This window comes from Nomascus leucogenys, chromosome 1a (assembly GCF_006542625.1).
Source record: "Nomascus leucogenys isolate Asia chromosome 1a, Asia_NLE_v1, whole genome shotgun sequence".
NCBI classification, from domain to species: Eukaryota; Metazoa; Chordata; class Mammalia; order Primates; family Hylobatidae; genus Nomascus; species Nomascus leucogenys.
This window is the reverse complement of record NC_044381.1, coordinates 60,863,153-60,887,933: the sequence shown is the minus strand read 5'-3', so window position 1 is coordinate 60,887,933 and position 24,781 is coordinate 60,863,153. Positions and strand designations below refer to the sequence as shown.

General features: G+C 37.5%; 1 protein-coding gene across 2 annotated transcripts in view; it reads right to left on the bottom strand.

Annotated features, from left to right (window-relative positions):
• The window catches only part of ALDH1A1 (aldehyde dehydrogenase 1 family member A1), a 193,179-nt gene that overhangs the window by 38,083 nt on the left and 130,315 nt on the right, over positions 1–24,781 (bottom strand). The window contains exons 2-3 of one of the 2 annotated variants that reach the window (XM_030809876.1): positions 14,069–14,148; positions 1,246–1,350 (exon numbers count right to left, since the gene is read on the bottom strand). In XM_030809876.1, coding sequence (XP_030665736.1) covers positions 1,246–1,350; positions 14,069–14,134 — 171 coding nt within the window. In that variant the 5' untranslated portion in view covers positions 14,135–14,148. The remainder of the gene's footprint in view (positions 1–1,245; positions 1,351–14,068; positions 14,149–24,781) is intronic. The other variant, XM_030809867.1, reaches the window with a different exon arrangement.

Here is a 24,781-nt window from a genome sequence, read left to right as displayed (position 1 = left end):
CAGTAGCTGGGATTACAGGAACCCACCACCATGCCCAGCTAATTTTTGTATTTTTAGTAGAGATGGGGTTTCACCATGTTGGTCAGGCTGGTCTCAAACTCCTGACTTCAGGTGATCTGCCTACCTCGGCCTCCCGAAGTGCTGGGATTACAGGCGAGAGCCACTGCGCCTGGCCAACCCTATCTTACTTTCATAATAATCACAAAGTGAAGCAGTAGCCCTACTAGGCACAGGTTATAGTGTCAGAGGAACAGCGTTTTAATGTTGATGTAATTATTTATTAGCAATGTCACCTTAAGTAAATTACTCAGCCTTTCTACTCTGCCATTTCATCATTGTTTGTAAAAATGACTCAAAATAGTACCTCCCCTATAGGGTTTCTTTAAGTTTTAAATGAAGATAGCATTTAGAACTTGAGAACAATTTTCACTAAATAAAAATTGGTTTTTGTAGTTTCTTAGCTGGAAAATAACAACACTTGTAATTTGTTAGTCAATTTAAGTTATTCTATAATTTAATTTTTAAAGGTGTTGAATAATAATATTAATGCAGTGATTTTTAATAAAATAACTTAGTAATATATTGTTCTAAAAGTTCTATAATAACTTTTAGTTTTATCTAGCAACATAAAAAGAACAATTTCATATGAATAAACAATTTCTCTCCTTTTTCCTTTTCTTTTTTTTTAGGCTGGAGTGCATTGGTATAATCTCGGCTCACTGCAACCTCTGCCTCACGGGCTAAAAGTGATTCTCCTGCCTCAGCTTCCTGAGTAGCTGGGATTAGAGGCATGTGCCACCATGCCTGGCTAATTTTTATATTTTTAGTAGAGACGGTGTTTCCCCATGTTGGCCAGGCTGGTCTCGAACTCCTACCTCAAGTGATCCGACTGCCTTGGTCTCGCAAAGTGCTGGGATTACAGGTGTGAGCCACAGCGCCCAGCTGAGGATTTCTCTCCTTTATAACATATGATCAATCCCTTCTTATATAGTCTGTAAAATAAATCTATATACTATTTCAATTGAAAATAAAGGAAAATGATGTGGAAAAAAAAATCACCATGACACCCAGAAGCACAGGTTTATCATTATAACATAACTACAGAGCATTTTTTTTTTTTTTTGTAACAAGGACAACCATATTTTCATGGCATGTCTTTTGGAACTTGCAATGGGGTTCAGGAGCTCAGAATGGCAAAAAACCAAGAAACCCGGCATAAAATGAAACTAGTGTTCAGAAACTCACCTTATCTCCTTCTTCTACCTGGCAGAGCTCCTCCTCAGTTGCAGGATTAAAGACAGGAAATTTCTTGCCACTCACTGAATCATGCCATTCATTGTTTATGAAGATCTGTAGAGATGAAGAGAAAATACACACAAGGCACTTAAATATGCAGCAAATTTTGGAAATTTTCATAAACTTAAACTAAAGCATTTCATCATGCCTAAATGATGCACATCTCTTCACCTCTCAAAACTTTCTGGCTGTTTAAGACATTTTGTGTTCACATGTATAGACATGTACTAAAATGAAGTACATAATGCTTTTAAGTTTAAGGTATGCAATCATTTCAACACTAGAAAATACATACCGGAGAAAACAATCTAGAAAACAATGCTTTTACCTGAAATGGCCATGAATTTGAGGCAAAAGCAAAGGCTTTTGTGGGCTTGGTCTTTATTAATGATTGCTGCTATTTTCCACTTTAAATTCTGAACATCCTCATTTTGGGCTACTGGTGATTTGAAATCATAAGAGACTATTTTCTAATCCTTTAATGTTTTAAAGTTAAAAAAAAGAATTTTGCTAAAGTAACGGATTCTAAAAGAAGTTCACTTAGAGAAAATTAGCTAGTCACGTTATTTCATTGGCTTTTTAAAAGCATATGGTTTTATTCTCCTTTTCAAAAGATTACCTGGTAATTTTGTTGTCTTCAGACAAAATCAGGAACAAGATTTCTTAATGGTAACTATGAGAAAGAGACATGCAGCTAAAGAAACAGTAAGCACTAAAAAATATGGAATTTTGTCTGTGTGTACTATAAAATAGAAATACTTAAAAGCATCAGTATGTCATTTAAAATATCCCAGTTTCAACTTTCATGTCACTGAATTTGTCTTTTCTTGATGACACAAGCTTTCACATTTCTTATTATTTGAAATATGAAAACAATCATAAATACAGTCTTGGATAGTATATAACTTTCTGTTAGACTTATGACAAGATGGACTAGTTTATTCAATTTTGAATCAGAGGTAGCTAACACAGGGAGTAAAGGAAGGTGACATATGTGCTGGATTATAACATATATCCTAATTCAGACATCCCTTCTTACTTGATATTTAAAGATAAGTTATTAATAGTTCAACCCCAAGGGAGAATGTAATGAAACACTCCTCCAAGGTTTAAATTAGCTACTATGCTAAAATGCAAATTACTTATTTATTAAAAATTCCCCAGTTATCACTAGCATAGCTTAAAATTCTATCAGAGTAATAAAATGTATATTACTATGTATACCTAAATGCCTGAATATAATTCATTCTATATTCTGTGATCTATTATTTAGACAAAATATACTTCCCCGGTCTCCTCTATACTTCCATTGGACAATTTGTCACTTTTTAAATAGTCATTTTGAAGTGTCTGCCTTCCATCAAGGGCTGTGTATGGTTTTGCAGTTTATCTTCAGTGTCCAACACAATCTCAGCCCTCAAGCGATTTTAGCCTCAGTAAAAAATTCTTGAATAACTAACTTAATTGAATCAAAGATCTATAATCCATCAGCTACTCATGGATATGATCTATAATGTTCTGCAAATGACTACTCTATAACACTTGTGATTTCCAACAAAATGGGGAAGAGGATAAGCCGTCTTGTTTGCCCATTCATGCCAATATAATTTTCCATACAAAAAAACAGCATTATTTCCATACAAGAAAATTATCCTGTATAGTTAGAAACATTCAAAGGAATTGTAGTACTAGCCTGAAATTGATGGTAAAACACATGGGCATTCCTAAATAAAGGGAAAAGGGGTGCAAAGCTGTTCAGATGAAGAGACTAGATGTGCAAAAATACATATATGGGGATATGAGAAAGATGGAAGAAGTATCAAGAAACCCTATCAGATTACAGAAACAAGATTAACTGAATACAGATGAAGACCATAAAATTCACTGTATTATTTTTTTGGGAAAAAACACTAGCCTCTTAGATCAACTTGAGGAAAAATAAATTCAGATGAAAGTGCTGATTTGCCCAGTGTCTCTTAGAGTGAATCAACACTCTAGCTATCAGAAATACATTTTACAGAATCGCACAATTATTCTTAGAGTGTTTCCATTTATGCCCTTACAGCTTAGTATTTTTCTTCCCAAGGGATGGCTGGAAAAGAATTTAATCAACTTGTCCCTAACTCAGCTCACTGTCATCTCTAGCTTTATGCTGCTCTCACCCCAAAGTTCTAAAGCTTGCTCATGTACACTGTCCCCCAGCCCTCCCTCTCACACACTGTCCTTCTTCTGTTAATGACACAAATAATCCCTAGGTACCCTTTTGTATCACTTTGTTTTATACAATTATAAAAAAGCTTTCCCTGTTCTCTTTGCCCCCTACCTCTGCCTAATTAAAATTTAATTTTCACCTTGTCATTATAATCTTCCTCAGATTCTGTCAACAGCCCTCCTCAGAATACTTTAGTGATCCTCTATTGTCAGACTGCTTAACATGGCACTGGAGGTGGTTCACGATCTTGCCCCAACATGCTTTTCCAGTCTTTTGCTCTACCATTCCCTCAGTTTACCCTTTGTTCCAGCCTCATTCTACTGCCTCAAACACCATGCTGTTTTTTGCAGCATACTTTTATTCGCACTGTTCTTTAGACTAGAGTTCCACTATTTTCTTCTATTTTTACTTCGAATTCTAGCTTACTATGTCATCTCCTCATGAAGATTTCACTAGTTGCTCCAATTGAATTTAACCTCTTTTTCCTTTCCAACATAACATACTAGTATCCTACTGATAAATTACTTATGTTCTGCTTTGTGTTAATGTTAGATATCTACATATCAGCCTATGAAATTCCAAACAAAAAGCTAAAGATATTGCGATACCTGCCGTAGTCTTTTAAATCAAGTCTTTCAAAACCTGCATCAGATTTACTCACTTGCGAATTCTGCCTTCTCTCTGCCTAAAGATTGTATTACCGCCTTAGATTTTGTACCTCTAAACTAAGGGAATACAGATCTCATTTTGGCAGAGATCCAGAATTTCACCCTTCTACAATGTAATTTCATTAAAAATAAAATAAAACAACATACAGAATCAATTACATTTTGCTAGGCCTGTGGTCGGACTTTCTAGTTCTCGCCTGAGTCCTCTTATCCTTAGGTCTGTGATAATCTGTGCTTTCAAGTTCTCAAGATCTCAATGTATTATAGCTTATTTTACTCTCTTTACACACTTTTTGGTAAAAGAATTATTACAATATGTATGTACCATCTAGTTCCATGATCAGAATTTGCATCTAAGCTGTACATAAAACTGCCACTTCAGATTAAAGCCAGTGAATGTTTTGTAAATGAGCATTAACCTGAAGTAATAACACATGTTTATCTGGCAGCCTGCAGGCAACTGAAGAGATCAGCTGTAGAGGACCCCAAATTACCAGCACTGTTCTGCATTATTCAGTTTTAACCTTTAAGACAGGAGGACACTGTGAGCCCAACTTGAGTTTGAACTTGTGTTGACATTTATATAATCATGATTAGTAACTTTTATCACAAAAGTGTTTGTCCAATAATGAGTAAATACTTGAGACATAGTCTGGCAGTTATTGTGGAAAAATGAGAGATGAGTTAGCCATGGCCTCTGCTCTCAGGGGCTTATAATCTAAGAGGAGAATGTATTCATGTCAAGAGCAGCCAGTACAGAATTAAAGACTGTGAAGCAAAATGGCCAAAGCAGTGGTGTTGTCAATAAATGGTGGAGAGGGGCATAGGCTGGAAGAATGCTTCTTTGAAGGATGGGACCGGATTGGTGGAAAGAAGGAAAAAAAAAAAAGAGTAAAGGGAGGGACAAATCTTTGGAGGTTTGTAACACAGTAAACAGAGCAGCTCCCAATAGAACGGAGTTGCAGTGGACATAAGTCACAGATAAGGCCTGACATTGAAAATAAAGTCAATTTGTGGCAGATCCTGATCCCCAGAGAAAAAAGTTTAGGCTCTATTCTGGATATAAAAAGGGAGAGAGACCAGATCAAATGGATGTTTAGGAATACTGACTTTAAAGTACCACAAATGGATTTGAAGTAGACCAACCAGAGTCCAGGAAATTAGCCTTGAGACTAATTTCATAATCCTTTCATAAGGTCACAAGGTTTTGAAGGAGAGTGATGTAACAGTGCAGTCTACAAATTATGAATTATGCCATTCTCCCACAAACAGAGGCGTTTCAGCATGAAAAGGGAACCTGGCATAGGTAATGTGATGACCTAGATTGTTAGAAGGCCAGGTATTGCCCAGTCTTTTTCTTCCCCTTAGCTACGGATAATTTATTCACAGGACCTACCTCAAATACCTTTTTTTTTCTGTTTTAATTATAGGAGCTTTACATTTGGCATTTGCCTTCCAGCTAACTGTGTGACCCAATGTTTTTGTATAATCACTGTTCCTATAGTTATATTTAATGGTTATATGGAGAAGTCTAAACAAATGAATGTTTGTTATAATAATTATAAAATTTACATTAGGCTTGTTGAAATGTTCTATAATGGTGACAATCTTATTTTCCATTTGTTTTTTGCCTTTAGCCAGCTTAGAGGAAAAGAGATATTATAAAAGTAAAATATTCTTGGGTTCTATGTAACCATTATATATTAACTCAATTCTAATTATGAATTTTGAACTTAGGTTACTTTTGAATAATACATATGTAAAATAGACATCAACCTTCAGTTTGCAATATTGATTGGAAATTATAAATGCCTATGCATACTCTTGGACTTCAAGTACTTTCTATATGGAGAAGCAATCAATAGAAATGTTGAGGCAACTTAGAAATTGTTTTAGATATGCCACATTTTAAGAAATGCATAATTTTACCTTTGATAAACAAGTAGCCATTTCCTGGATTCAATTGGTGTCCAAGAATTAGTCATAATTGTGAAAAAAAATTGCCTTTCCAGAGTAAAAGTGATTATGTCTTAATGTATTGTGTATAAAGCTACAGTTCTAAATAAGCATTTTTCTCAAAATATTCCTGGCTTGGATAAAGCTAGATTTGACTAGTGGGCAAAATAAAGCCCTATTTGCCTTATCTGCTGATATGAGATTTTGGAGCCTGTGGGCTAAAGTGGAGAGCCCCTGACTCCTTGCAAAAGATACTCAGAGTGCCTTAAATTAATATTGTCTCAGCAGGGCAGCAACTGGGCCAGCAGCTCTAGACTCTGTAAGGGAAGCCAATACTTTCTTGGTGGGAGAGAGATTTTAAGAGATCACATTTTCAATGCACAAAGAATTTCTTTTAGATTTTCCAAAGGAGAGGGAGGGTGATGAGAGTTCCCATTTAATGTCATCCATGTGAATTTTCAAACTTGAGAGCTGAGTCACAGCATAGGCTGCATGGGTGGTGGTGTGAACCTGTGGAGACTGGTGTGTGCTGTAAATGTGTCAACCTTTTCTCAGCTTAGGAACCTACCAAAGTACTAAAGGCCGCTGGGAGTCAGGGAGAATGAGATTGGGGATGAATAATGAGGAGGAAAGACTGAACAAAAGTCAGGTGGGGTGTTAAACATTTAAAAGAATCAAAGCTGGATCTCTGGCAACTGCTTGGCACCCTAACCCTGAGGCAGGAGAGCAAAATGTTGAGACTCAAAGTTAAAAAATGTAAAAGGAAATTAAGGAGGAAATAACAAAGGGGAGGAAAATTTTTAACTGCTGTCAAATGAATGAAAACAAAATGAGAGAATGACCAAAACAAAAAATAGGAGAAATAAAATTTTCCTTTCATTTGCTTTAAATTATAGTCTGACTTTAGTAACATGAGTATATACTCTTTTTTCTTGTTGTCTGCAAAACCCTGTCAGCCTTTTCAATTGTGTCAGGGCAAGAGAAAAGATGCCACAGCATTTGTTTTGAGCCACACCATCACTGTATCCTAGAGATGATAACAAAACTTGTCAGCAACTTCTGTACATCACGTATTTTCTGTATCAAAGAGTTAAGATGTAGAAGCAATAGAAAGTTCTGCCCATTTTTAGCAGTATCAAGACCCAGTAATACAATTGCTTGCATGTAAGCCCTCTTCCTTCTAAAAGAATGCCAAATATAAAGCAGAATTCAGTAGTTATTTGTACTCCTTTGATGTCTAAAAAAGTATCGATAGAGCAGTGGAAATAGTCAGTGGAAATGGGACCTGGGTTGGGGGAGGGAACGGTTCAGGCAAAGTTTTTAGAGATGTGAGATTTGTGCAAATTCCCCAGTGAACAAATTTCCATTAGCAAGTCAAACATTACAATGAATCAGGTAGAGATAATATCAGAAAACCAAATATTAGCAACACTTCACATCCTTCTCAAGCAATGCTTCTAAGTTTGTGGATACTTTTGCTATATACATCTATACGCACACACTCACCCAAAACATGTCAGCGTCAGGAAAACCAGTATTACACAAATTTACTTTTCTGATTTATTAGATTTTAAGTAAGGGTTTGTGAAGAAATCCTTGCTCAAATTCTTTCGAACATGGTTCTGTGTTGTCACTTACACTTGGTAAACATATAATATATTCCCTGGCTATAGTTATAATAGCATCATGATAAATCAAACCAAACTGTACCCCCACCACCACCATCCCAAGCCAGGTAATTACCATTTTCAGATATCTCCATTTGATGTCTGTATTTCTATGAGATTTATTTTATGCTGATTTGCAACCTATTGTCCTATAGATTATCCATGCCATTTCAGAGTCATTACCTTTACTGTGGGTTGGTCTTCAAATGAGTTATTTTTCATATTCTCTAAGAGTGTTTCCCCTCATTCTGGCAAGTACGTAGTGACAAATTCAATAGGTTAAAGTCCCAGTTACAAAGTTATATAAAGAGTTGTACTGAGAGCCCTTATGAAATGGGGACAATACCCTCTCTTAGGACATGTGTTCTTTACTTTAGAATTGTTAATTCCGTTTTCTTACAGTCAGGCAGGTGCCAGAAAACAAAACAACTTGCCAGGACAGCAGTCCTCAGAGATGAGCTAAGATATTGCATTCTAAATATTAGTAAATGATTATCTCCCACCATTAAAATCAATGATTGGTACTGTCACTGGTTTGTGGCCATGATCCTGTTTCTGCTTAGCTCTGGCACTTTCTGAAAGGAAAGTTTCTGATGTGGCTGAGTGCGAGTTTCTGGGAGAAAATGGAAGCGCTATCGTGAAGTGACTGGAAGGTGATTGCTGCATTGAAGTTATAAGGCTCACTCACCTAAAACTTTTAGACCCTTGCTGCTGGTCAACAGACATTTTGGTAGCATCAGCAAAAGCTGAAAGACTGTTAAGAACACAGAATCTCAGACTTCAGCCCAGATCTATTCTTTCAACCAGAGTAAGGAATGAATGATAAAAATGCAGTAATAGGTGTGAAAACAGTTGTTAGAGCTAATTGGGAAAGGGGGATAATACCCCCTCCTCTTAGGATATGTGTTATTTACTTCAGATTTTTTTCTTGATTAGGTTTTCTTGAGTGAGATTCTAGTACTACTGGTTTTGTTATCTAAGGAAACAAGGATATCATGTGGGAAAGCATCAGACCCAAGATAAAAAGATTTAGAATCCAGTTTATTCTGCTTTTGCATTTTAAAAGCTATGCGACCTTAAGTCAGTCATGATCTCTGAGCTCAGGCTCCTCGGGTTTGAAATGGGACTATGCTAACATCTTTTCTAGCTCCTCCCAGTGGTTACTGATGAGCCTCAAATGAGAAAAATATATGAAATCAGTTTTGAACTGTGATAAGCAATATAAATATAACTTACATTGAGAACAGAATGATCATATAATTCTAGGAGTCATCTTGGGAAAGAGAATCGAGGAGAGAAAGGACTAAGTAGTTAATAAGTGCCAGCCACATTCCACAAATTACCTGACTTAATTCTCACAGCCACTTTCCAAGGTAGTCATTCTCATTCCCAATTCACAGACAGAGGAACTGAAGCTCCAGGGGCTGAGAAGCCTGGCCAAGGTCATATAATTAAATACATAAAATAGCTGGAAATTGAAGCCAGGTTTAGCTTGTTCAGTCACTGCACCTTGCAGCCAGTCAGCTATTTTTTCACCTGCTTCCAAGCCCAAAGCAAACAAAATATTGCTTCAGTTAGAAGGAAGTTAAAAACATTTCCCAAGTGAAAGCAGCATCACAGCACAATCAGCTTTGCTTTGAACATAAGTCCCTTCCTGTTTTAAGCACCTCTCAGTGATTTTCCTCAAAATCTGCCAGCCAATCTGGCCCCAGCCTGTATTTCAGCTTCATCTTATCCATTCTCTCCATTATTCAGTTTACTCCAGCCAGATTAGCCTTTGGATAGTTCTTTGAGCATAACATGCTCTTGTCCTCGGGGTCTTTGCATGTGGTAAGACCTCTGGATCTTTGTTCTTCCCCACTCTTGGCCACCTTATTCTCTATATCCCTCAGGCTTACCTTTAAACCACCTTCCTTAAAGGCTCCCTTCCTAAAAATCCTCATCAAAAGCTCTTCTCCTCATTCTCTCAGCTTTCAGTTATTTTGCTTTAAACATTTATCATAATTTCTGATTAAAGCATTCTCTTCTTTTCTGCCCCACACTATTCCACACACCTTCCAGGAATAGAGGCTCCATGAGACATGAATCATATTAGCCCTCTTATATCATGAGAACTAGCATAGGGCACTCGTTCAAGGCCTTGTTAAATAAGAGGAAGGAAAATATGGGAGAAATGAAAAGCAAAAGGGAGAAACAAGCAAAGGGGACAAAGGAGGTATTTGGAAGTTCATGTAGCTGAATTTGTTTGTTGTAAAAATTTAAAGAGATAATCATGGGGGAAAAAGAGCACTTCAAATTCGTGCCTGGAATGTATTATTCAATGATTCATAACTCTTCTCCATTGAAAATATCTCTTTAACCCAGAAGGGTTAAACAAACCAGAAATCTAGGAAAGCAATCTCCTACTCTAACCAAAATTGATTCCATAGGAGTTGAAGAAATGTAGTTCACACAGACATTTCACATCCACGTCAAAGTCCTCTGCCTCATAGCCTCTCGTCCTAGCCCAAACGTCACATTTTCAATCAAAGCAGAAAACCTATTTCCTTCCAATTTTCCCTATTGTTCTCTTTTTCTAAGTTGGCTGCAAACTTTCTCCTATTGGCCTGGGAACAGCTGAGCAGCAGCTGGAAAGGCCATGGTAATCAGCAATGGGCAAATGAAAGTCAGGATGAAGAAGGATACAAGAGGATTCTGGCAAGTCAGTGTCCCAGAGTAGTGGAATTGACCTTAAACAAGTCTCTTGCTAGTGTGTTAGCTCAAACTGCCAGCATTGGCAGTGTAGCTTTGTCACTTACTTGCTGTGTAAATTTAGTAAGTTACATAGCTGCTCTGTTCCTCAGTTCCCTGAACTGTGAAACAGGAATAGTAACCTCCTCATAGGGTTATTATGAGGATTAAATAAAATCATTGTCAAGAACTTAGACAGTCATGGCAGAGTAAGCACAATAAATTTTACTTATAATTATTTATTATGTGTGTGTGTGTGTGTGTGTGTGTGTGTATGCATGTATGTACGAGTAAAATGTCATTAGCTGATGAAGATCTTTTGTAGCATGAACAAACTGTGGTTTAATGAGTGCAGCTTACTAATTAAGTTAAACATTTTGGGGTTTGAATTCTGTCTGAGAATGCTTGTCTTCTTGAATTTCCTATTTCCTTTTTATAAAAAAGAAAAAAGAAAAGGTAAAACAATAGTATTGTGAAGGAAGAATGGCAAACAAAGTTACCAAATCCTGTAAGAGAAAATTTTTGATCCCTGAAATCTTGGAAGACCCTTGGAACTTCACTCTGATACAACCTTTGTCAGATGGGACATGACTGTACAAAAAAGAGTGACAGAAAAGCTAGGAGAAGACATGAGGAATACTTGTGGGAAACAGGTCTAGGAAAGGTTGGGTAAAAGAGAAAATTCTGGAAAAACTGGAAAGGATTCAGAAAAATAGGACTAGGATCACTAACGTTAAATCATTTCCCATGTGCCAGGCATTATTTCAAGGGCTTTGTATGCATTAAGTTCATTTAATACTTTCATCGATCTTAGAAAATAGGTGCCTTTATCATCCCCATTTTAAACATAAGAAAACTGAGGCAGAGAGAGGTAATGTAGCTTGCCCAATGATCACATAACTTTCAAAGAATCTCTTCATTTAAAGGCTCAATAAAATGGAAAATGTGGGGTTCATTTAGAGTTGGAAAGAGGAGTAATGAGGATAAGGATGGGATACGAGTTCATATTAGTGAATTTATAACGATGTTTTTGAGGTTTTAAATTCCAAAAGCTTTTGTATAATTTTAGAAACCATTTCTTAAACTCTGATCTCTCTTTAATCTACCCCAACAAAGAAATAATCAGACTGTACTAGAAAATAAGTCATAAAAAGATATACATCAATAAATTCTTTTGTTTGGGTGAAAAGCAGTCCCAAGCTTGAGAGTATGTAGCTTTTCTATCATAGTTGTAATATTTTTTTTTGTTACTCAACCCTGTCTGTTCTCTCCAACTTGTCCTAACAACCAATATACTTCTAGCTACAATAATTAAAAAAAAGGACATTAGAATAGTAATAGAAAAATAACACAAGACTTTAGGGGCTGGTAATAGAAGATAATTCCTCAGACACTATAAACTCCTTGCTTACTTGGTTTGTAACCAGGGAACTTATTATAGTTAATAACCATCATTTTTTTTTAACTCCTCTTGCAAGTGCAAATTCAATCCAATTCTTCACTGGGACATAGTAAAAAAAAAAAAAAAAAAAAAGGCAAAGGCATTTGAAAAAGCTCACCCATTTAGATTTAATTACATACATAACTGGTGTCCTCCCAAGTGTGAAAATGCTGTAACCAATAAATCAAGCAATAAAATGCTATCTGAGCAGAACAGATTTATATAGAAGATGCATGAGAAATCAAAATTCACTGACTTGTTTGGAGTATTTTTACCCAGAAAAGTTCTTAAACACAGAGCAAAACGCCTGCTCTTTGAGTCTTGCCTTCTTTTGGACACTTAGGTCAGTCATTTTCCCTAGAGGGGAGCTGTTGCACAGTGACTTCGAAGTGGATAGGTTTCAGTCTCAAAATCATCTCTCTGTGTTAAGGGATCATTAGGTCTGTGCTTGTGTGTTAGATTTTTAGGACCATCTCATTTGTCTAGTACCGCTTCTTACATGCTTAATTAATGACTACTAAGTGAAGCTTAATTCAGCAGGAAGGTTATTTACATTAGAGCTTCCTTGAAATACACACAAAAGGAAGACTTTGCAAACTTCTGCAAAGCCAAAGGAGTGGGGAGACAGGGGCATCCAGACTACCAAAATGTCTTCTTAGGTAGTATCATTAAAAAAAAAAAAATTCCCATTAATAATAGTAATACAATAATCTAAGCATTGTCAACAATTTTGAGCTTCATGAAATGTATTTTTAAATGTACCTACTTTCAATTGAAATTTATTGTGAATGACAAACTTGGAATAAGAAAATGAGGGAGACTGGACTCTTGCAATCTTTTGGGCATACCTTTGCCAAATGTAAATTGTTTGAGGGTATGGATTTACTGCATTTTTCATACTACCATTTGTAGTAAAATTAAATGGAAAAATCTTTTCCCTTTAATAAAACTTCGTGATAACAATACCTTAAAATACACTTCATAGCTGCTGGTCAACCATGTTAAAGGCACAATCTGATCTCTGCTGCTACTTTCCTGAGGAAAAGAGCCAATCAGCTGAGCAACTTCCTCATTTGTTGTGCTTTATGAAAATGAAAATGCAACAGACCTTAGGATTTCAAAGCCATCCATGGTTACAAGTAAGGAAATAAATATATAACAGCGGGGACTTTTACTTTATCATTAAATTATAATGCCCTTTGTTTTTCTGTTGGCTAATTCAGACAGCAAAATGGCTCTCCCTTGAGTTGCAAGAGTTAATTTCTTACCATACTTTCGGCATCACACCATAAAGATAACTTTAAGTAATTTTGGTTAGATTGTGTTTTATTCATTTGTTTGTTTTGGAGTTCTGGGATCTGACAGGAAAGCAGTGTGAAACAGGCAAAGTTCAGAGTTACTCTCAGAACGATAAAGCAGGATCCATTTCCTAGTTCCCCCCAGCTGTGGATTTTAAAGTCTGGATCTAGCTCCTGCTCTTGTTTCTCTAAATATTTATCAGTTAACAATTACACATCTCCTCCAATGGCAACAAATTTGGCTGAACAAATAATGCTTTTCTTCTGCCCCACCAAAATATGCAAAATAATGCAAGTACATCTGAAGTTTTTTGAATCCAATTATCAGACTTAAGTCCCCCTATTTTAACACTCATTTTATTAAACATATTGGAAAGTTATGTTATTTCAGTATGCTCTCTTTCTCCTCGTTTGCTTTCTATTGTTCCTACTCGTTTGGTTCTTTCCAGTAAGCGTCTCTAGTGAGTATTTTCCTCTCTTATCATACATGCCGGCTATAGTGAAGTTAATAGAAGTGCTTAGTAAAGTCCTCTGAATCCTGGTATAAGAATCCTTTCACACAGAAGAGAATTCCTTTTGCTTGGAAATATTTTAAGAAATAAATTTATGAAAGATTGTCTGATATGATTTAGATCATATTTGATCAGGACACTAAACTGAGACCTGCATTTTGCATGCCTTTTATTTTTATATTTGCAAAGGGCTCTTTACACAAGTTTACTTAAATTGACCTTTAATGCTTTACATAAATGTAGTTTTTGCAAACCCGAGTCAAAGCAGAAAATAGAAGTTTTACTCACCTTAGTATATTGAATCTTCAAATCAGTGAGTAGGACAGGTAAGTCTGGTGTGCCTGAGGATGACATTTCTGATTCGGCTCCTGGAACACAGGTGACTGGCTCAGCAATTTGGTTCTGATAGAGCACTTGGCTTTATTTGTTCCTTTTTTATCTGCACGGGCTAAAGTTTATTTGCATACTCGGATACGATTGGATGAACAAACTCAGAGCAAAAAAAGAAAACGACACTACTTATTTGTAACACCTAGGGCAGGAAGCCTTTGACTTTAAACTTAAATCCTTAAGAAACCAGTGCTCCAGCATCGAAGTTGCACCTGGAGACAGTGCACTATTTGCAGATGAATTAATTTACAAAGCCGAAACCTGTGATAAGTGTATGCAGCAGCTGCTCTGGCCACTAAGGCCAGTTATTATTTTTTTGACTTTTCATGCTTTTTAATGCTACTGTGTAACTTTCTGTTCTCTGACAGACTTGGAATCAGAGAATTTGAGGATTGAAAAGAGTCTAAAAGGGCACTTGTTCTCAGTAGAAGCTGGTGAGGAGAGAACCCTGGCCAGGTGTCTTCAGGACAAGGCTTTCAGGAAATCAGTCCATCTCCCAGAAAATCAGGGTGCTGTTTGGGGAAGAAAGGCCCTTTATCTACACCCTACCCTAAGTTAGTTTTAAAATATCATATCAGTCATATGTATTTTCAGTGCTGGGTAAGTAGACCTACGGTGATCTCAGAAGCCCTAAATTATCTTTATTTTCTATATGTGAACAGAAAAGCCAGCAGGACTTTTAGGGAATTTGGAACACACTGTCACACACAATCACCACAATTAGAAATATGGCAATATCATCTATTAAAACTCATTTAAAATGAAAGTAATCCTGGTTTTGGAAGTTGTCTGTATTTATCAATATAGGCAGTGTACAAAGACTAAATTTAAGCAGGGCTTCCAAACAATTCAAGTTCTTAAATTGATGTTTAGCTGAAGGACAATTTTTTAAACAGTGTTACTTCCATTTTAAGTACAATACTTTATTGTATTGTAGCTCTAGCAAACGTTACAATAGGAACAAGATAAAATACTTTGGATGTTCTGATTATGAAGAATTAACCAATTTTTTCTCTAGTGAAACTTGCCAATTCCCCTGAATATGGGACTTACATAGGGAAACTAAAAATTTCTGGTTTGCCCAAATCAGGTGCAGCACTTGTTTCCCTTCCTACCCTCATTTCATATACCCATTTTAGAGACACACAGAGGGTGAGTAGCTTACTTATGGTCACAGATCTATTAGTGCAGGACCAGAATTTCCTTTCAGGCCAGTCTGACTCCCAAACCTGGGCTCTTATTTCTGTTTATTATTTCTGCCCTGTTCTCCACAAGAAAACTCCTACATGGGTTCAAGCATCAACTGCTTTGGTTTTCTCAGTGAATAGTCACCCTTACAGGCATTTAAACATAACTTTTTATTCATGTAAGACAAGGGTTTGCAAACTTCTTCTGTAAATATTTTCAGCCTCTGGGCTGGATGGTTTCTGATATAATTTACTTGACTCTGCTTAAAAGAAACTGTAGATGATAGGTAAATTAATGGGTGTAGTTGTTTTCCCATAGAACTTTATTTAAAAAGACGGAAGGCAGGCCAGATTTGGTGCACGGGCCAACTCCCTAGATTCTAAGGCAATATCATTCCCAATGCCTTTGACTCCCCCGTGTCTCATGTTTGAAGACCAGATAGAAACTTCTGTGTTCTTTCAACATTTCTCTTTCTTTCTTTTTGGAAAGTCTAATTGTTTTCTCTCTCAAAAATGTGTTTTGAGTTAAATGCACAATTACACAACAGCTGTTACATAACTTGAGAGTGGTGCTCTGGCCATGCCCAAACAGCTGTGTTTTGCTGCTTTCTTCTCCCAGAGTCACAGTTGTTTGTGGATTCAAATACTGGTTTATTTGATGTCCAGGCGATGAAAGCTCAAGGCTTCATAACATACTTGGCTTGTCATCTCACTTCTTATATGATCATTCTCAATTGTATTTTATTGGATAATTATGTAAGAACAGTCCCTTTATACCAGGCATTCCTGAATGTAGGCAAAAGGAGTTGCTTTGGAGACAGGTTACCACACCTGCCCATTTAATTTCAGCAAATATTTACTAAGTATCATTTATGCATCCATAATTCTTTAGCCCTAACCTCACTTAAGCAGATCTTTTCTGCCTAGAAACCACAGGGCCTGAGACCTATGTTTTTGAGGTAAGTATCATCCTGCCCTGAGAGCTTATTTTGTAGAACAGCATATTTCTGGGAATTGCTGCATATGAGGAAAAGATTTCATCAGACTACTTCTATCCCTTACAGAGGAAATAGTGGCTTTTGTGAGAACCTGGGGACCAAGGTTGCACATTTTAGGACTGGACCCAGGACTGTACATTTTTATGGTATGCCAGGACTATGCAACAGAGGAGGAGCTGTCCCTTTAACTTGAGGGTGATCAACAAAGGATGTTTCATCTTCTTTTTCCTCCTCATGAACAAACTAAATCACACTCACACACATACACACACACACACACACATGCAGGCACACGCACATATGGAGAGAGAAGCAAGAAACATAAGAGGATAGTTTATTCATCTCTTGAATTTGACTTCTCCAGCCATTTGTGAAAGCTTTCATTATACCAAGAAACATGTAGATTATGACTTCAACCATTCTTGAAACTACTCTTTCATTTTACAACAAACATCTCCAGAACTCCGTCCAATCCTCAGTTCCTGAAAAGATAAAAGGAACCTAATCGGCCACCCAGTACTTAAAATTTTTTAAAAATGTTGAAAAAAGTCATATGATGAATTAAAAATAGCTTCTGCAATGGACTGAATGTTTTTTGTTCAGTCACAATGCATATGTTGAAATCCTAACTCCCCATGTGATGGTATTAGGAGATGGAGCCTTTGGGAGGTGTATTAGTCCATTCCCATGCTACTAATAAAGACATACCTGAGACTGGGTAATTTATAAAGGAAAGAGGTTTAATTGACTCACAGTTCAGCATGGCTGGGGAGGTCTTAGGAAACTTACAATCATGGTGGAAGGGGAAGCAAACACGTCCTTCTTCACATGGTGGCAGCAAGGAGAAGTGCTCAGCAAAAGGGGGAAAACCCCCTTATAAAACCATCAGATCTCATGAGAATTCACTTATTATCATGAGAACAGGATGAGGGTGACCCCCCTCCATGATTAAAGTACCTCCCACCAGATCCCTCCCATGACATGTGGGGATTATGGAAACTACAATTCAAGGTGAGATTTGGGTGGGGACACAGAGCCAAATCATATTAGAAGGTAATGAGGTTATAAGGGTAGGACCCTCATGAATGGGATCAGTGCTTTTATAAAAGGGACTCCAGAGAGATCTCTCGCTGTTTCTGCCATGTGAGGATGCAACGAGACGCTGGCAGTCTGTAGCCCAACAGAGGGCTCTCACCAGAACCCAACTATGTTGGCACCCTAATTTCAGACTTCAAGCTTCCAGAACTGTGAGAAATTAATGCCTCTTGCTTATATGCCACTCAGTCTATGGCATTTTTGTTATAGCAGCCTGAACAAACTAAGACAGCTTCTTTTCATATTTCCTGATTTCAAGATCCTGGAACCATTTACTGAAGGTGAATCTCTCCTACTCCAGTTACATGACCACTCCGCTAACTATTCTCTGTTGCCTTAGCATGTCTGCCTGTTGGTAAACCTAGCAAGAAATCTATCCCTATGCTTTTGATTACTACATTTTTATCAGATACCATATCGCTTTTATGCTTATTTGAGTTTTAATAATTTGGGAAAAGTGGATCTTGTATGTAGTAAGAGACTCTGTACTTAGTTGGCAAGTTGATGTTAAAAATGGAAGTAGAAGGCAGAATTCAAGTATATGAACATATGTATTTGTTGACTAATTTCTGTTCACATGCCCTTCTTCTTCAATTAGAAAAATTTCCTCACCTCTGATTTCTCCTGCTCCTTACGTATCCTTTCATTGTTTTTCTCTTTGGCTTGTGTTACTGAGATAGGATAGATGCCCCTCTTATCTGGTCTAACCAGGACACTAACTGATTAGTAAGGTCACTAAAAGAAACAGTACTTTAAAGCCTCTGTAAGATAATTATTTGAGTTTAAATAGGTTTTTGATAAAACTTATGGGTTGAGGCCATTTCTTGGAACTGGATTTGCTGCTTAGAATTTGAAATAATCTTGCATAAATAGTGCTCATAGTGTTTTGTCTACAGCTTCCAGTTTGTTTCCTTAATGTGTAGAAAGAAAGACATGAAAGACATCAATGAGTTGATCAAAATGTAGACTACTTCGAGATTTCCACAATTTTTTTTTTTTTACAATTCTCATGCAGATTATCCAACAATGTGTTTAGAAATTTGATGATACTGTTTGTAATATATTCAGTTTAATTTTCGTATAAACAACTTTTCTTACCACCCCTGCCCTGGCAATGAATCAATATTTTGAAGCTGTTGAAGGGGACCAGAAGACAAATAATTAAAGAATAAAGTTCTATAAACTGGAAAACATAAGACAATGGATTCTTTCCTAGAATCTCTGGAGAGACCCTGACATGTCCACTCCTTTGATATTGGCCAATATCAGATCTGATTTCAGATCTGATTTCAGATCTCTGGCTTCTAAAAGGTTGTTTTAAACCGCCAAGTTTATAATTGTTACAGCAGTCATTGGAAACAAATGCACTAATCAATAAAAGTTCAAGTTCCTAGATGTCAAAATGTATATGTTGTCATTGATCATACACCAGTCATTCTTCGTGTCATTCAGGTTTATTGTTACTATCTAAATATGCTCATTTAAATAAAGGTAAGCTTTCTATCTGTACCTTACAATGAAAAACTCATCAGGTGTTTTATATATTTTCTATACATATATATTTATGTATACATATGTGTATATATATATATATATATATATATATATATATATATAGTAAAGATGGGAAAGAGGTTTATTTGGCTCATGTTTCTGTAGGCTGTACAAGCATGGCACCAGCATCTGCTCAGCTTCTGGTGAAGCTTCAGGAAGATTTTACTCATGGCAGAAGGCAAAGGGGGAGGATATATGTCACATGGAGAGAGAGGGAGCAAGAAAGAGGGGGAAAGTGTCAGACTCTTACATAACCAGCTCTCCTGTAAATTTATTACCATGGGGAGAGCACCAAGTCATTCATGAGAGATCCACCTGCATGACACAAACACCTCCCACTGGGCCCCACCTTCAGCACTGGAGATTACATTTCAACATAAGATTTGTAGGGGAAAAACATCCAAACTATATTATTCTGCCCCAGGACCCCAAATCTCATGTTCTTCTCACATGGCAAAATACATCATTCCTTTCCAATAGTCCTCCAAAATCCTAGCTTGTTCCAGCATCAACTCAAAAGTTCAAAGTCTCAAGTCTCATCTGAGACTCAAGGCAAGTTTCTTTTACCTGTGAGTTTGTAAAATAAAAAACAAGTTATTTACTTCCAACATACAATGGTAGTACAGGCACTCTCCCCATTCCAAAAGGGAGAAATTGGCCAAAAGAAAGGGGCAACGGGACCTACACAAGTTCAAAATCCATCAGGGTAGTCGTTAAACCTTAAAGCTCCAATGTAATCCTTGAATCCATGCTCTGCATTCTGGTATGAGAAATGTGGTCCTGAGGCCTCTGGTAGCCCTGTCCCCAGGGCTTTGCTGGGCACAACCCACATGGCTGTTCTCAAGGGCTGGAGGTGAATGCCTGCAGCATTTCCAGGCTCAGAGTACAGGCTGCTGGTGGCCCTCCCATTCTGGGCCTAGAGGGCACTGGCCCCATTCCTACAGCTCAACCAGGCAATGCCCTGGTGAGGACTCTGTGTTTGGGGCTGTAACCCCACATTTCCACTTAGCACTGCTCTAGTAGAAGTCCTCTGTGGGAGCTCTGCCCCTGCATCAGGTTCCTACCTGGGCATCAGTCTGAATACCTGCAGACTTAACATTGCATGGAAGCTGCCAAGCCTTATGGCTTTCATCCTCTGAATCAGTGGCCAGAGCAGTATCTAAGGCCTTTTGAGCCAAGGCTAGAGCCAGAGAGGCCTGGTATGGGGAGCAATGTCCCAAGGTTGTGTAGGGCAGCAGGGCCCTGAATCTGACCCTGAGAACCACTCTTCCTTCCTAACCCTCTGGGTCTGTGGTGGGAGGGCTTTGAAATGACTTTGAGGCCTTTCTCTCATTGTCTTGAATGTTAGCACTTGGCTCCCTTTTAGTTATGCAAATCTCTCTAGCAAGTGGTTGTTCCTCCACCTGGTGGATTCTTCTCCTGAAAATGCTCTTTCCTTCTCTACCACATGTCCAGACTGAAAATTTTCTGAATTTTTACACTCTGCTTTGCTTTTAATGATAAGTTACAACTTTAAGTTTTTCCTTTGCTCCCAAATTTGATCGTAGGTTGTTAGAAGCAGCCATGCCATATCTTAAGTGCTTTGCTGCTTAGAAATTTTTCCTGCCAGATTCTAAGTCATTACACTTAAGTTTAAACTTCCATAAATCCCTAGAGCATGGACACAATGTAGCCAGGTTCTTTGCTAGGGCATAACAAAGGTAACCTTTGCTCCAGTTTCCAATAAATTCCTTATTTCCATCTGAGACCTCGTCAGCCTGGTCTTCACTGTCCATATTTCTATTAGCATTTTGGTCATAATCACTTAACCAGTTTCCAAGAAGTTCCAAACTTTCTCTCATCTTTCTGTCCTCTTCTGAGTAACCCCTCCCCAACAAACTCTTCGAATTTCTTCCTGTTACCCAGTTCCAAAGCTGCTCACATTTTCAAGTATCTTTATAGAAATGCCTCACTCCTTGGTACCAATTTTTGATGTTAATCCATTTTATGTTGCTATAAAGAAATACCTGAGACTAGATAAGTTATAATTTTTTTAAAGAGGTTTATTTGGCTGACAATTCCACAGGCTGTACAAGCACGGCACCAGCATCTGCTCTGCTTCTGTTGAAGCCTCGGAAAGCTTTTACTCATTGCAGATGGCAAAGAAGGAGCAAGTATGTTATATGGTGAGAGAGGGAGAGTTACATTTTAAAAACCTTCCAGTTTTGGTTGCATTATAAATATTTATTATATTGCAAAAGTATTATGCAATAAATAACGATTTCTGTGAAAGCTGTTGCTTTTTAAAGTAATTATTGTATTTGGAGAATATAAAACTTTTGGTTTGCATTTGCTTGCTTGAATTTGTTTTCACATTTTAAAATTATACATACATATCCAGATGTATGACCATAATCCAAATTTATCTTCCAGGCCCTGGCTTTGCATTTCAACTGCTTTTCAGATAACTAAGCTAAATGCCACACCTCATCATGTAGCTGGGTTTGCAAACCTGAGAGCATGCATATTTGTTTTATGTGGACTGTGCAATGCTATACAAATTAGAAACATTTTAAACCCCAGATTTTAACTTCTTAAACTGTCAGAAGACCTGAAGAATAGTTTTGGCCTCTCTGCTACCCATTAAAATCACCTGGGGAATTCAAAACAAACAAAAAATAAAAGATTCTGATTCTGTAGGAGTAGTTTGAGCCCAGGTGTGTTTAAAGTGCCTTAGGTAATTCTAATGTGTGGTCAGCTGTCAGAACCATTGAAGCAGCTCTGGGTTCCATTTCCTCATAGTGCAACCATGAAGGTGAGTAGTAAAGGTTCTCAAAGTTGGAGCAACAACTACATCCACTGGGAACCTTTTAGAAATGCAGTGTCTGACCCCATCTTAGACCTACTGAATCAGAAACTCTCTGGTGGGGCTCAGCAGTTTGTGGTGTAACAAGCCCTCCAGGTGATTCTGATTCATGCTCAAGTTTGAGAATGACTGCACTCCAACATAGACCTCGATCTATCTCTATTATTCATTCTAGTCTCCTTTCACTTAGATTACTACCTAGTCCTTTATTTTATTTTTTAAGACCACTGAAGGAACTCATTATCATTTTTGCAAACATAATCTTTTTCTTGAATTTCCTGTCTCTGATTAGGACAAAACAACACCAACCGAACTTCAGGCATTGGCAGTTTCTTGACTTTTTTTTCTGTTAAAATATTAATTTTATTTAATGAAACAAATTAACACTTTCAACTTTCCAGTATCCTTATGTTTTAGATTTAGGTTTTAAAGAACATATAGCTGGACTGCTTTTTAATCCAATCCGTCTTTATTTAATGTTTATGTTTAATATGTATTTAATGTGTATATATATTTACTCCTTTATTTATATCTATTGTAATTACTGATGTACTTTGTGCTTTTTCTTTGTCTTTAGATCAGTTAGGATTAAATTTGGCTGCTCTCATAGAAAACCCAAAATAAATATTCAAGATGGAAATGGATTCTTCTCTTTATCCAGGGCAGCCATGGTGTCAGAATGGAAAGACAGAGGCTGCTTCCAGCTCACTGCTCTGACATCCCTAAGGTATGGCTCTTTGCCTCCTGATAAGACAAGACTGCTAGAACTCCAACAATTACATTTAAATTCCAGGACTCAGAGGAAAGTGACAAAGGTCTAGGGTCCATCTACATTTTGAGGAGGTTTCCCTGAAGCTTGGAGCTCATTGACCTTAGCTTAGTCCCATGTCCATACCTAGCTATAAGGGTAAATAAAGATTGTAAGCTTTCTCTAGGTAGCCTGGTTCATAGTTAAAAATCAGTGCTTGTAAGGGCTAATATCCAGAATCTACAAAGAACTTAAATTTACCTGAACAACCCCATCAAAAAGTGGGAGAAGAATATGAACAGACACTTCTCCAAAGAAGACGTTTATGTGGCCAAGAAACATGTGAAAGAAAGCTCATCATCACTGGTCATTAGAGAAATGCAAATCAAAACCACAATCAGATACCATCTCATGCCAGTTAGAATGCAGATCATTAAAAAGTCAGGAAACAACAGATGCTGGAGAGGATGTGGAGAAACAGGAATGCTTTTACACTGTTGGTGGGATTGTAAATTAGTTCAACCATTGTGGAAGACAGTGTGGCAATTCCTCAAGCATCTAGAACTAGAAATACCATTTGACCCAGCCATCCCATTACTGGGTATATATACCCAAGGATTATAAATCATGCTGCTATAAAGACACATTCACACGTATGTTTATTGCAGCGCTATTCACAATAGCAAAGACTTGGAACCAATCCAAATGCCCATCAGTGATAGACTGGATAAAGAAAATGTGGCACGTATACACCATGGAATACTATGCAGCCATAAAAAAGGATTCATGTCCTTTGCAGGGACAGGGATAAAGCTGGAAACCATCATTCTCAGAACACTAACACAGGAACAGAAAACCAAACACCGCATGTTCTCACTCATAAGTGGGAGCTGAACAATGAGAACACATGGACACAGGGAGGGGAACGTCACACTCTGGGGCCTGTTGCGGGGTGGGGGTATTAAGGGAGAGATAGCATTAGGAGAAATACCTAATGTAGATGATGGGTTGATGGGTGTGGCAAACCACCACGGCACGTGTATACCTATGTAACAAACCTGCATGTTCTACACATGCATCCCAGAACTTAAAGTATACACATAAAAAAGAAATCAGTGCTTGTTTTATTAAGAATGGGGAGAATGACTATTGCAGAGATAACTAGCAGTTTCTGCTCCACACTCTTCTTCTTGCCTATCTTCTGTTTTACTGATTATAATTTATTTATTCCTGGCCAGGCATGGTGGCTCACGCCTGTAATCCCAGCACTTTGGGAGGCCGAGGTGGGCAGATCACTTGAGGTCAGGGGTTTGAGACCAGACTGGTCAACATGGTGAAACTCCATCTCTATTAAAAATACAAAAATTAGCCGGACATGGGGGCACGTGCCTGTAGTCCCAACTACTCAGGAGGCTGAGGCAGGAGAATCGCTTGAACCTGGGAGGCAGAGGTTGCAGTGAGCCGAGATTGTGCCACTACACTCCAGCCTGGGTGACAGAGGAAGACTCCATCTCAAATAATAATAATATTAATAATAATAATAGTAATTTATTTATTCCTACTTTTTCACTTCTGTTCTTGTTTGGAAGAAATGCTTTTTGTTAACCTAAAAATTTTAACAAACTTACATGTAAATATAATTACCATTTTTTTCTTACAAAGAATTCAGGGATTTTTGAACACTCTCATTGTCCTATTCTACATGTTATAGTTGTCTGTTATAAATTTTTGTTCCGCCTTGATTTATAGCATCCAATTGGGTCATAATTATATCATTATTATTTTATTCACTCAATTCCTATTTTACTTTACCTGTTTATTAAATTTTCTTCACCTATTATTCATTATTTAATCTCAGTATTTCCTTCTTGGTTTAATTTCACTCTTTGAGAGTCTGTAGAGGTTCACATTCTTGACCAGTCTTGTCAGGAGATTGTGAACTTTGCTAGTTTTTCTTTTCTTTTTTTTTTCTTTTTTGAGACAGAATCTCGTTCTGTCTCCAGGCTGGAGTGCAGTGGCTGGATCTCAGCTCACTGCAAACTCTACCTTCCAGGTTCAAGCGATTCTTCTGCCTCAGCCTTCCAGGCAGCTGGGACTACAGGCACGTGCCACAACACTGGGCTAATTTTTGTATTTTCAGTAGAGATGTGGTTTCACCATGTTAGCCAGGATTGTCTCCATCTC